Source organism: Oculina patagonica, chromosome 8 (assembly GCF_052425735.1).
Source record: "Oculina patagonica isolate OP01 chromosome 8, crgOcupat, whole genome shotgun sequence".
Lineage (NCBI taxonomy): Eukaryota > Metazoa > Cnidaria > Anthozoa > Scleractinia > Oculinidae > Oculina > Oculina patagonica.
Window position 1 is genome coordinate 7,217,199 of NC_135765.1, and position 14,005 is coordinate 7,231,203.

The following is a 14,005-nucleotide window of genomic DNA, read 5'->3' on the forward strand; positions in this document are numbered from 1 at the left end:
TGGACTAAGTCAGTAAACAGCTAAAAAGAAGATTGCAGTCCACTCTCTCTTAACTAACACTTCTATCAATCCGCTGACTGAATGGATTGCTCTCCGGATTGCGTCTCTGCTAAAGTGTATGGACACGAAAGATGTCCTTTTCAACTTACAGTTTTAACTAACAGTTTGTAGAAGCCCTCGAAATTTTGCTACGGTTTTTGACAAGTTTACAGTCACAGTTATTGGACTTGCTGTAGCTGATTTTGCAACCCTATACTACTAGCAAAACATCCCTTATCAACGTTGCCACGATGATTTTATCAACGTCAAGGGAAGCATCTTTCTCTTCCGAGTTTCTATTCCTACTTTCGACTTACCTAATTCTTCATATTACCACTGTAATCTCGTACCCAGATCTTCTCAACTACCATGGTAAGTATACATCTGGGTACGAGATTAATTACCACTGATCAGTTTCTGAGCAAATGATACCCTATTCTAGACCAAACTCTCGGATTTTCTACCCCCTATACCAGACTAAACTGCCTGAAAACCATACCATTCACAGCGGCACATTCCTATATTAATCATAAATGGGAGTGTCCCCCCCCCGGGCTTCTGTCGGTCTTTTTGTTTTTTTTTTTTTTTCCCTCCCTGGCTCAGCCGTTATTTGGTCGTCACGCAACGCCTCCACTTATTGGGAGAAGCGTTGCGTGACGAAACGTTTCTCTCAAATATTGGAGGCGTTGCGTATCCAAATAACGGCTGAGAACTGAAGTGCAATACTTTCGCTTCATTCTTATATTAAATGTTGTTTTTTTTTTTTCGTGAGGTTTACAGTGGTAAAGTATACGAGCAGTATCGTTCCCGCCAAAAAGCGTCCAAAGGCCAAACATCACTTCATATATGCAACAACGTAGTATCCCGAGTTACAACGAAAATCACCAAAATAAAAAATAAAATTCGGCACAGAAGTTATGAAAAGAGATTGAAAAGAGAATACTTTAGTTTGGGTTCCGTTTTTTTTTTTTTTTTTTTTTTTTTTTTTTTTTTTTTTTTTTTTTTTTTGATGGTTTTTTTTTTTGTGGTGTAAGTAATTTTCGAACAAGTCATGACAAAGTGCTTCCTACCGGTCGCCTTTGAAGCCTAAAAATCCTCATGAGATAATACAATACGACATATATGACGTACCTTACCGAGACAATAACGCATTTCGTTAACGTTCTATTAAAGCTCCTACTGCACCGGCTAGGGCACGCTCTGGAGAAACATGGGCTTGGCAAACTGTTGTTTAATTTTCAGTGCATTTGTCACAATCTTGATCGCCATTATCTTTGGGTTTTACTTCAATCAAGTCATCCCCGAGGGTATGCCTGCCGATCAGGAAAGGGGTCTGCGAGTGATTGGTGTTTCTTTTCAAATAATTTCGTTTCTGGTAAGAGCACTGCATTTGGTTACAAAAAAATAGGTTTACATGTAAGTTTTAGTAGGTTAAATCCATGCTAGAATGATGTTAGGTAATAGTTTCTAAGGACCGGTCTCTAATGCTAATAGTTTAATAGTAGCAATAGTCACAAGATTCTCCCTGTAGCCGGCTGTAACATCCTACCGGTGTTCGGAAGGTCATGAGTTCGATTCCCGTTTCAGGATGGTAAAGAAGAGGGGTCCCAATCACGAATCGCGAGCGTATTATCCTTAAACCTGGGTTTCAGGCTTTTCCAGAGGGGAAGGTAGGGAGAGAAGAAGCGCGAAAGGGAAGAAAACCCTCACACAGACGCTTTTATAATAATTGCAGTTTTCCACCCGGCCCCTCACAGCATGATATTTATTTAGCGTCTCCTTATATGAAGGAAGAAATAAATCACGAATCATGTATTATTTTTTAGACCATTCCACGAATCACGTATTTTGTATACATTATTGAAAAAAATCGACTTCAACTGATAAGTTAATTTGCGTGGCATCTACCTTTTAATAACCAGAAAAGCAAGACGTGATCTCCCAAGCGAGTTCACAGTGTAAGACAAGTCCTAAAACGCATAAACCGAGCCGAAAGAATGCGTCTTCGATACAAAATTAGTTATTGGCTTCATGATTCGTATCGTTTGTCAAAATTATAAATACTTCACTACCGTAATGTGATTTATATTTAGTTTTCTTGAAATAAATGTGTTCAGCCAGTATCACGAATCACAGTAGGCTAAATTAGCAGATCATGCATCTTACTGATCACGGCCAGATTTGAGCTTTTTTCACGTCACGCTTGCACAAATCACGCGTCACGCATAACCCCTTTACCACCCTAGCATTACTGCCTTCCATTTTTTTCCTCTTACCCATGCTCATGACATCAGAAAGTTACATTTTTCTCTTAATAGTTTATTGTTACAGTAATCTCCTGTACTGGCATAATGAATAGCCTGGGAATTTTACTTTACAAGTCAAAGACCATGTCACACAATCAAATCAATCCTAAAATTAATAATAATGGAGCAAACAAAAATTGGTCATTAAATACTGAAATGTGAACGAAAAAACAAGAAACAGTTGAAGATGACGAAAAATTACAAAAATTTGTAAATTGCATAATTTTTGTCATTTTCGCAGATTTTGTAACACCATAGCGAAGAAATTATCAGAAATTTTGTAAATTTCATAGTTGCGTTCCACCCTGGACATAAGTGAGAAATAGGAAATAATTTTGCAACATACAGTAATATTTTGCAGTAATGGAAATAGCAAAGAGGTGAGAACCACTAAGAGAGGGGTGGGAACCAAGAGATAAAAGGATGGGAAGTGAGTAGTTCAGTCCCTCCCTGCCCCCCCCCCCCCCGCCCCCAGTCCCCTTCCCCTGCCAAAAAATATAACAAAACTGTTTTTCTTGTCTCTACATGATCGGGCTATGTACATTAGCCATATAATTTCTGTCTTTAACTCGGGACAATCTTGCTTCCCACTTCTTGTCCTCTTCTCTCGTGCTTCCTATAGAGTTTCCAACCCCCTTAATCTTATTACAGCAGTAGTGAATCAAGGGGATTGATGCAGGCTACTACTTTTTTCGTTTAAATAATAATTTATTCTGTTATTTATTTCAAGACCTATACATCTTCACTGATGGGGATTGGTGGATCACCAATTGAGAATGAAAAGTGGTTACATAAACAGATGGAAATGAAAGTTGCTGATGAGGAAAAGTTCATGGAAATCCAGGATGACAAGATAGCTAATGTTCCTGTACGTATTTACACACCAAAAACACTTGATGCAGGCAAGAAATCAACTGGTGTTGTTTATCTGCATGGTGGTGGTTGGACAATTGGAAGTGTTGGTAGGTAAAATGGCAAAATTATCATGACTTAATGCATGATCTGTATAGCATTGAGGAATGTGTTGTTTCAATAAATATTTCATACCCCTCCCACAGAAGGTTCTTTGATTTGAACAAACCACCCGCCTTCACCCCCCCCCCCCCCCCCCAACTCCCCAAGAAATTTCATTTGAGGTTCTTGCTTTCCTTGAAAGGCCTCCCTTGGAATTTCCACCTTCCTTGGGGTGGGTATAGATCGATATTTCGGCCTAATCACGTAATCAGGTTTCCTGGTTTGAACCCCACTGCTCAAGAATCCTTGCCATGAACAAAAGATAATTTCTTTTGACTGGTGTTTGTTCTTTGTTTTAGGCTTGTTTCACCCATTGTCTTATCGTTTGGCTAAAGAAGCTAATGTTGTGCTGATATCTGTTGAGTAAGTCCCCGGGGGGGGGGGACTCGCATTTTTATGAAAGTGACGGGGATGCTCGTCGTCTCGCTTAGGGGTGTAAATTTCGGACTTTTGGTCTCGCTTAGGGTGTTCCGGGAAATTTAAAAACGCCCAAAACGCCAATAGTTTTATCCATAATGGTCTCGTTTAGGGTTACACACGAAGAAATATACAAATATAAACTCCATTCTTAGTTTTTTGGTATCTTTTAGGGGTCACGAAAGGCTTGAGCCACACCCAGATTGGTCTCATTTTAGGGGTTCTTTTCAAAATTTCCGACGAGCATCCCCGTCCGTTTCATATGGGAGTCCCCCCCCGGGAGTAAGTCATTATCTTAACACATTTTTGAATAACACAGGGCCACATGGTAGGGGTTGAGACACATCTGGCATTATGATAGTTTTAAGTACATATTGCATTTGGACTCTTGATCAAGAGGTCCATTAATTGGCCAGGTCTTATAGTTACTCAGGAAGTGTCTTTTGTTTTCATTGGGCAAGATTCTTTACTCAGATCAGTAGTACAAATTATGGTCAAGAGAGCAAATTTTGTTGGAAACCTGAAGAAAAATGCATAGTGTCTAGATCTGAAATGTCATTGCAACCTAAAACAGGATTGGAATGTGATGTGATGGGCTAGCATTCCATCTAGTATTCTAGGAGTTGCAGCAATCCTCCTCTAGAGTCGCTTTGTGCTAATAAAAGAAATTGGAATTTCCAATAGTCTATTAAGGTAGTCTGATAAACCATAGAACAGAATTCACCAACACTACCATGTTATATTATTTTCAGCTACAGATTGGCACCCAAGCACACCTTCCCTGCCCACTTTGATGACTGTTATGCTGTTATTAAGACCCTGCTGGCCACTGGTGATAAGTATGGTATCGATACTAACCGCCTTGTTGTTGCCGGAGACAGTGCTGGTGGTAACCTAGCAACAGCTGTCTCTCTCAAGCTTCGAGACAAAGGGAAACAACTTCCAGCTGCTCAGGTGAAGACACCTGAGTACCTGAGGGTGGGGGGATGCTGATAGACATGTGGGAGGGAGCTCGGGGGGGGGGGGGGTGCAAAAAGGGGGGGGGAGCTGTCGTCTGCAGGGGTGAAATGGATGGTCTCAGTGAGGGTGCGGCAAAGCACCAAGCTGAAGGGCCCAGGGGCACAGGAAGAAAAACAACAAGCAAATCACAGGGCAGGGGCCAAAAGCTGAGCCCACCCAGATGGTCCTGAGGGGCCGACAAACTGACAAGCATCCCATATGGGAGTCCCCCGGGGTTGTGCTGTACACAGGATCAAGCAGTCTGGGTTTAAGAGCCCTGGCTGGGGGCATTGTGTTGTGACCTCATGCAAGAAATTGTGATACCCTTCACTCAGTTGTATAAAATAATGGGTAACGGCATATTTATGATGGCACTAGCAAATTCACCGTGACATGGACTATCCCCCCCCCCCCCCCCCCCCCCCCCCCGGGGGGGGAAAAAAAACCTGGCAGTAACTGACTTTAAATGTTTTCGCTTTGGTTGCAGATTCTTATATACCCTGCAGTACAGTTTATGGACTTTTCGCTTCCTTCCTTCAAAAAACAGAGCACAGCATTTCTCTCAACTCACAAAACAGCAACTTTTTGGTCATATTACATGACAGGTACTCCAGACATGGCTTCTACATTCTTAGCCGACAACCATTCTATGCATCTTCGTAACACAAAGTACTCTTCTTACATTGGAATTGAGGACAAGGGGAAGCGCCAACCTCAGATAAAGCCACTGGATGGAATTCCAAAGGTTGTACTGGATGCCCTTACTGATTACAGAGCATCACCTTTGATGGCAGATAACTTGAAGGGACTTCCCAAAACTTTGTTGATTACATGTGAATTTGATGTTCTTAAAGACGAAGGTGTGTTCTATAAGGCGCGCTTACAGGATGCAGGAGTTAAAGTGACCTACTACAATTACATGAGCTATCATGGTTTTTTCGGGACTCAGAATGACCCCACGTTTACAACAGAAGAGTTTAATCGAGCACTTCAAGGAATCCTTGACTATCTGAAAGAGTTGTAGACATAACTCTTTAGAGACATGTCCATGAAGCGGGTTAGTTCACCAGAAGTTGTTGGCAGAAGATCGGTAAACGTAAGGCAAAGTGGAACTAACTTTGTTCAAAAGTTTCAGTTGATGCGAAGTAAATTAGTCGGTTGCGAAATTTGAAATCGCAAGTGGGCTAGGTGCGCATGGATGAATAATAATTATAATCAAACGTGCAAATTACTCACGTGCAGCAAAGCGTTTTTGCAAAATGCGCGCATTGGCGCATGTTTCGATTGTGCTTATTTACAAAACAGGTAAAGTATTATTTCAGATACACTTCACGGAGCAAATAGTTTCATTTCTTGGGCTTTAAATACTCATAAAGGTGGAGCAACGTTTTGCGGTACTAGCAACCTCGCGCAAGTTTTACCTTTCTGAGCAATTTTTGAGCAAAATATAGGTTTGGAGCACGAAAAAGTCAACGATTTCCGTCACAGAAAACTTCATTTTTTAAATTAAAAAATGCTTAATTTTTTTTTTGAAAAATTGTTTAAAACAATTTAAAAAAGCTAAGTTTCATGCTATTATTCTTGACCGATGTTAGCAATTATCGCGAGGAACGAAAAATAAAGCTTTTCATTAACGTTTATATAAAAAATATCTTGACATTGAGGTAGCTCATTTTGGATTTTTGGCAGTTTTTAGCAACTTTTTGGCATTCCAGTGAGCAACTTTTCAGCATTTTACGAGCGCAATCTGGACAGCCCTAAGCTTGGGTCCCTTTTCAGTTCGAGCCACCGTGAACGGCAAACTTTTTTCCCGCCGTTTTGAGTGGCTCTTTTGAAGCCCGATTTTGATGTCTTATTATACCTTAATGGAACTTATTTTCGCGGGTACTTAATTTCGCGAAAATGGAACAGGAATATTTCGCGAGTCTTAATTTTCGCGATTTGGCCAAAAATACGTAATTAGCATAAAAAATACAATAGAAATCGGTTAGAATTAATTTTCGCGGGTCTTTAATTTCGCGATTTTTTGAAAATCGCGAAAATTAAGTCCCGCGAAAATAAGTAACGATAAGGTATGTTCAAACACGAAACTTCTCATGCCAAATATAGGCCCGCAAAAGGTGCAAAACCTTTTACAAAACGAAACATTCCCCCAAGCCCCTTTCCCTTCTGTAGAAAGCATCCGCTCTTTCTGATTGGTCGATATAAGCTGCCATGTTCATAAGGAGCACCCTCTGCAAGCAGTTCGATAGAGTAGCGCGTGAATAGACTCAGGTGGAGATAAGGAAGGCTTAGCGAGCGAGAAGATATGGATGGGAGAACCGTCCCCACGCCTGCCTCTCTTTGCCTGTCTTTTGTTGAAGAAGCGTGCAATAGCATGCAGAAGAGAATAAAATAGACCTTTCTGCAATTCTCGGCCATTTGTTATTCTTTCACGTCCATGGTATAAATCTGCCCGCCAAGAATTTGAACAACTACAAAAATAAAGTCCTGTTGCTGCTACTGGTCAGACTGCTTCTGTTGTTACTGCTGTTGCTGCTGCTACTACTACTACTGCTGCTGCTGCTACTGCTGGAGCGAGGCTTGGCGGGCAGATTAGCATGATGAACACAAAAGGATAAGAAAGGCAGCTTGTGCTCATGTTCTGCTGCCTGCTGCTGCTACTACTACTGCTACTACTGTTGTTAATGCTGCTGTTGCTGCTACTAGTTCTGCTGCTACTGCTTCTGCTACAGCGAAGGCTTGGTGGGCAGATTAGCAAATGACAAATGACTGAGAAAAATTTAAAGGAGACCTCTGCGCACGCGAGGTTGCATCCTAGTTTAGAAGAAATTTCTCCCGTTTACATTCTCTGAACATAACACTACTTGAAGAGTATTTAATAGTGTCGCGTTCCCAGCACGGCAAACACGGGGTGTAGCGTAATTGGGTTCGCCAGGTCAACCACAATGAAGTGCAGGACGGACAGTAGACTCTTAAACACGTTTATTGAACTTATTTGGGAATCAGGCTAGCCGACTTGTTACAACACTTGCGGTAAAAACTAAAAAAGAAAAGCACGATTGTCTAAGCTAAAGAAACGAGCTAAATACAAATTTGACGACAGAAAGCACGACAAAAACTAATATAAACTAACGATCGTGACTTACGTCTGATCTTGACTCCGGGGGTGAGAAAACTCCAAGTTGTGAAAAACTCCGAAAGACTCCTATAAACTCCTCTTTACTCCAGGGACAACTCCTTAAAAACTGAAATGTTCGCGTGGAAAAAGACCTATATACTTCTATGACGTAAAGAAAACTAAATTGAAACAACTCTTTGTGCGGCTAGCCAAAAAAGGATAATTTAAAATCACGCAATCAAAACGAAACAAAGCTACATTTTAAGAAAACAAAAAGGTAATTAATGTTTCTAAGCGTTCTTTGTACAGCAACGTGACAAATAGCCATTCTGAAGGTTTTTCGCCCGTTCTTTTACAACTCTTTTAAAAGTCTTTCCTACTCAGCCAGTATATTCTGTATATTGTCACGCAACGCTTCAAATAACGGCTGAGACGTGCATTACAGATTACTATAAAGCGCTATGTTCTTATAATGTTGTTTCGTAGTGAAGTTTAAAGTGGTAACTTATGTCATCGCTATAACAAGTTTTCCTGGTTTGCGTGACTGGCTGTTTCGCTCCGTTCGCAAAAAGGTCCAAAGTTAACATCGTATATGCCTCACCGTAGTATCCTTTGCTATATCGTAAGCCACCAAAATAAATATAAAATTCGGCACAGAATGTATAAAAAGACAATAAAAAGAGGAATGCTTGAAGGTAAGCTATTTTCGAACTGGACATGACAAGTGCCTTTTACTTCTCACTTTGAAGTCCACAAATCCTCTAGGGATAATTTAATGCAGCATATATGAAGCATCTTACCACGAAAGACAACAAAAGACGAAAAACCCCCTTGGAAACGGACAGCCAACTGCACAACCCTGTACCAGCTAGGGCAAACATGGCAAACTGTTGTTTAATTTTCAGTGCATTTGTCGCAATCTTGATCGCCATTATCTTTGGGTTGTACTTCAATTCGATCATTCCCGAGGGATTGCCTGCCGATCAGGAAAGGGGTCTTCGAATGTGCGGTCTTTGCTTTCAAATATTTGGGTTTCTGGTAAGAGCATGCATTTGTTTGCAGAGAATAAGTTTAAATTTAAATAGCTAAAATCCGGTCTAAAATGATGTGAGGGTAATAGTTAGCCACACGAATCGCTCAGTATCTGGTTTATAGAGCATCGGACGATGTACGAGGGAAGGTCATGGGTTCGATAATCCCGTCGGGGACTCACGCTCGCGCGTGACATTTGCATGCGTGAAAATTGCATCTTTTACTTAATAGTTTTCTTCTCCTGTACCGGCGTATGACTAGGGGAATGTGTTAGCAAGATGAAAATTATGCTCGATTCATTTCTTTGAATTTTACTCTACAAGTCAAAGACCATGTCACGCAATCGAATCAATCCTGAACAGTGCATGAAGCATTAGCAAAAATCGATCATTAGGCATTGAACATACACGAGAAAACAGTGCATGGGCTTGCTTAAAGAGTGCAATTACTAGTTGGAGGGAACAAAAAAAATTAGCCTGCGAGCAGGCTTTCCACCGGCCGAGAGCTATCCAACAAGGCTGTTGGCAGGCTAGAAAAATTGGGAGTAATTTTGCAAAATGTTGTTATATTCCCGGGGTATCTAATTGAACCAAAAATTCAATCGAACTCAATCGAACACCAATCGTACGATTGGGTTTGGTAATCGAACAAAATATAGAACATCTACTGGGTAATTTGCTGTGAGTTCGATTATCAAAACAAACGAACCAACCAAACCAATCGAACAACATCAAACACAATGCATCTCTTGATGCCTGAAAGTTCGGTGATCGAACGTTCGATTGAGTATGATTGAGGTTTGATACCCGGGGGGGGGGGGGGGGCACTCCCTTATTAGGGCTTAACGGGGACGTGCGGCCCGATAGGGTATGGCTTTCAGGCTTTTTTGTGTTAAACAGGGTATATATTTCACCAATTTTTGTCTTAAACAGGGTATCTTTGCATGGACCAAAGTCAAACAGGATAGGCTTATATGCCTGTAGAGGTGTAACAAACCGAATTTTCAAAAATTCTTCCATATTACTGACTCAGGTTGATTTCGGCATTGATGCTTAGCTTAATTCACGATCACAACAAGCCAGTGAGGTACTTGTTTATGTCTTATACGGGGTATCAAAAATTGACATTCTGTCTAAACTCAGAGGTTCGTGTCTTAAACAGGGTCAGGGTTTTGGAGGCCAGGCCGCACCTCCCTACCCGAAATTATGTCAAGTACCCCCCCCCCCCCCCCGGGGTTTGATAGCCCAAACAATCACTTAGGTACCCTGAAATAGCACAGAGGTGGGAACAGCTTAGGGAGGGGCAGAAACCTGGAGTAAAGGTTCTCCTCTTTCACCCCCTCCCCTACAAACTACATTTCTGGTCTCTGCTAATGCATATTCTAACTTTAACTTAGAGGATCCCCGTCCTGCCTTCTCTTCTCCCTGGTTCCATAGATTTTCTGCTCCCTTTAATCTTTTTGGGAGGTGCAGTGGCTTAATGGTTAGTGTGCCAGACTCCCGATTGAGCGGTCTGGGTTCGAGCCCTGGCCTGGGTCACTGTCTTGTTTTCTTGGGAAATACACTTTACTCCCATAGTGCCTCTCTCCACTCAGGTGTATAAATGGGTACTGGAGGGGAGGGGAGGGGTACCCTGCAATTGACTAGCATCCCATTCAGGGAGGAGTAGAAATATTTCTTGTTGCTTAATGCTACAGAAACTAGGATAAGCTTCGGCAGTATGGGCCACATGTCTTGAGGCTTCCCTTTTCTTTTTTTTTCCATACTGAAATCTTATTACTGGCAGCAGTGGTCAATCTAGGAGTGATGCAGGCTACCACTTTTAAAGTTAAAAGAATTATTAAAGTAGAAAAAAAAAATCAGACTAGGCATATTTCATTCCTTTGAACTTAATTTTATAATTCTGATCGATATTTACTTAAAGAGCCATACAGCTTCATTATTTGGGATAGGCGACTCACCAATTGAGAATGAGAAGTGGATACATAAATGGTTACCAAACAAAGTTGATGATCCGGAAAAGTTCTTGGAAATCCAGGATGACATGATAGCTAATATTCCTGTTCGTATTTACAAGCCAAAACATCTTTTGAGTGATGCAGGCAAGAAATCAACTGGTGTTGTTTATCTACATGGTGGTGGTTGGACAATTGGAAGTGTTGGTAGGTAAAATGGCAAAATTATTGACTTAACATCTAACATTGAGGAAAGTATTGTTCCAAAAAGTATTCATACCCACCCCACAGAAGGTTCTTCAATTTGAACCCCCTCCCACCCCTCTGTAAATTGCATTTGAACTTCCTTCTTTCCTTGAAAAACTCTGGCTTTTGAAACCCCCTCCTCCTTGGAAATATTTCCAGTGGTATACCTACATGTATACTGCAGGGACGGTGGAGCAGTTTTCCAGGTGGGGGGGGGGGCTGACTAGTGACTTTAAGTGGGGGGGGGGGGGGCTAAAGAGACTTTTCTCTTAGTAAGTCTTTATTTTTTCAGAAAAAGTGGGAGGGGGGGCTAAAGCCCCCCCCCAGCCCCCCCGGCCCTGCCGTCCCTGTACTGGCATTGTGCTAAAAAAAAAATTCATCAGGCTTTCTGGTAGGAATCCCACTCGGAAAAACCCTGCCTTTAGCAAAAAAGCAATTTAAAATTATTGGACCTCTAATTGGTATCCGTTCTTTGTTTCAGATATGTATCACCCATTGACTTATCGTTTGGCTAAAGAAGCTAATGTTGTGCTGATATCTGTTGAGTGAGTTAATCGACACATTTTAGTACAGTCACGTGTTTGTACCACATGTTGTGGGGAGGCATGCCATTCTTACTGATAGCTGGGGGGGGTGCATTGAGATCTTGAGAGGTCCAAAGTAGCTCAAATGGAGGTGTCTAATTTCTTTTTCACTGGACAAGGTACTCAGAATTATAAAGGGTGAGAGAGCAATTTTGTTGGAAAACCCAACGAAAGCTGCATGGTGTAGAGTCAGAATGCATATGGCAGGGTAACTTAAAGCCAGAAAGGCAGAGTAATCTGTGATGGGCTAGCATTCTATCTAGCTAGTCTAATGCAGTCTGATAGATCATCGGTTCCTTCTGATTGCAGGCATTGGACCAGAATTCACCAACAGTGTTATATAATTATTTTCAGGTACAGATTGGCACCCAAGCACACCTTCCCTGCCCAATTCCATGACTGTTATGCTGTTGTCAAGACCCTGCTGGCCACTGGTGATAAGTATGGTATTGATACTAACCGCCTTGTTGTTGCCGGGGACAGTGCTGGTGGTAACCTAGCAACAGCTGTGGCTCTTAAGCTTCGAGACGAAGGGAAACGGCTGGCTGCTCAGGTGAGTACACGTCAGTCCAGCTCCACTGCAACTGCAGTGTAATCTTAGAAATAATGAAGGCTCCTTTTCAATTGTACTGTACCTATGGGGGATTTGCATGATGACCTAATGGTTAGCGTGCTAGACTCAGGATTGCGCAGTGTGGGTTTAAGCTCAGGGACTTCAGGATTTCAACTGACGGGGATGATCGAAGGATGCTTTTGGGATTTAAATTTTCGATTCCTGTTTTTTTTTTGGGGGGGGGGGGTAGGAAAATTTGGCAAGTTTTTTTTTTGGCATGGCTTAATTTAAGTAGGGATTTTGTGGGGGTATTAAAAACATCAAGATTAGCTTTTATGGGAATTGACCATATTTTGTTAAAGAAATGTCAATGTTAGTTAATTTTTATTTCAAGTAAATTTTGCTACACGACAGCTTAGGGCTCACAGCAAGCGATTTTAAGTCATTAATATGTGCCTTATACATCAGGTAAGGGCTTTAAACTTCTTCTGACTTACTACACTGGTGACCATTGTGCTGAACAAAGGGCAGTAACATTAAAGGTTTTGTGTTTGGTTGCAGGTTCTTGTATACCCTGTATTACAGTTCATGGACTTTTCACTTCCTTCCTTTAAAAAACAAAGTACTACATTTCTCACTACGCACAAAGTAGCAGAGTGTTGGTCATATTACATGACGGGAACTCCAGTCATGGCTTCCTCATTTTTAGCACACAATCATTCTATGCATCTTCGTAACACAAAGTACTCTTCTTACATTGGAATAGAGGACAAGGGGAAGCGCCAACCTCAGATAAAGCCACTGGATGGAATTCCAAAGGTTGTACTGGATGCCCTTACTGATTACAGAGCGTCGCCTTTAATGGCAGATAATGTGAAGGGGCTTCCGAAAACTTTGTTGCTTACATGTGAATTTGATATTCTTAAAGATGAAGCTGTGTTGTATAAGGCGCGCTTACAGGATGCCGGGGTTAAAGTGACACACTACAACTACATGACCTATCACGCCTTTCTGATGGTTCAGAAAGACCCTTTGTTTGTGACAGAAGAGTTTAATCAAGCATTTCGAGATATAGTCGACTACCTGAAAGAGTTGTAGAACAGTGGTGAAATTAGCTTTTAAGAGACACATGCATGTACATGAGTTAGTGACCAGCATAATTAAATACAAGAAATGTTATAACATGTTTTTAACCTACAACTTTTCTAAAAAATTAAATTTAATCTATTATAGAATTGAAATTATTAACACTACTGTAGAACAAATTTAATACCAGACAATTTTCTGTAACCTAATAAAATATTATTTTAACTTTTTACCAATATCATTTACTCAATCTTTATAGTTTCTTTTAGTTCTTCCTTGTCACCTTGTTCCAATGTCTTTATTATTGTTCTTGTATTTTGTGTTGTGAACAAATATTAAATAATTTTTTTAAAAAAAATGTTTTTTTGCCTCACATCAATCGTAAAGCAACAAAACATTTGTTAGAGACAGTGTTTCATAACATTTCCTAACACCTAGAGGACAGTTAAAAATGCATCCTCGGAGACCCAGGGGCAGTTAGTGGGGTGAGGGAAACGCGAAAATGCGGGTAGAAAATAGCAAGACAGATATGGCGAGTGAACTGGCTTTGTGACAGTCTGTGTACATATTTCGTGTGAGAACACACCAAAAGGACTGTAGTCAGGCTGGTCGCCGATTGGGCAGAATAATACAATGGGAATACAAAAGATTTTT

General features: G+C 41.0%; 1 protein-coding gene and 1 pseudogene across 2 annotated transcripts in view; both read left to right on the forward strand.

Moving 5' to 3' along the window:
* The window catches only part of LOC144664123 (uncharacterized), a 14,147-nt pseudogene extending 7,665 nt beyond the window's left edge, over positions 1-6,482 (forward strand). Inside the window, exons 6-10 of the transcript XR_013572753.1 lie at positions 1,232-1,414; positions 3,076-3,307; positions 3,659-3,722; positions 4,529-4,730; positions 5,263-6,482. The product of XR_013572753.1 is annotated as an uncharacterized LOC144664123 (transcript). The remainder of the gene's footprint in view (positions 1-1,231; positions 1,415-3,075; positions 3,308-3,658; positions 3,723-4,528; positions 4,731-5,262) is intronic.
* A 2,232-nt stretch (positions 6,483-8,714) lies between these two features.
* Positions 8,715-13,464, forward strand: LOC144662060 (arylacetamide deacetylase-like). The gene is made up of 5 exons (XM_078522795.1): positions 8,715-8,934; positions 10,852-11,089; positions 11,610-11,673; positions 12,067-12,265; positions 12,827-13,464. The coding sequence occupies exons 1-5, from the start codon at positions 8,776-8,778 to the stop codon at positions 13,361-13,363; spliced, it is 1,197 nt and encodes a 398-aa protein (XP_078378921.1). The 5' UTR covers positions 8,715-8,775; the 3' UTR covers positions 13,364-13,464.
* Positions 13,465-14,005: the final 541 nt, after the last annotated feature.

What these genes read in the sequence shown, in the direction of transcription:
- LOC144662060 (XM_078522795.1), top strand. Translation starts at nt 8,776, where the DNA reads ATGGCAAACTGTTGTTTAATTTTCAGTGCATTTGTCGCAATCTTGATC. An exon ending in TTGGACAATTGGAAGTGTTG is followed by an intron (nt 11,090 to 11,609) that starts GTAGGTAAAATG and finishes TCTTTGTTTCAG; the next exon opens with ATATGTATCACCCATTGACT. An exon ending in GGAAACGGCTGGCTGCTCAG is followed by an intron (nt 12,266 to 12,826) that starts GTGAGTACACGT and finishes GTTTGGTTGCAG; the next exon opens with GTTCTTGTATACCCTGTATT.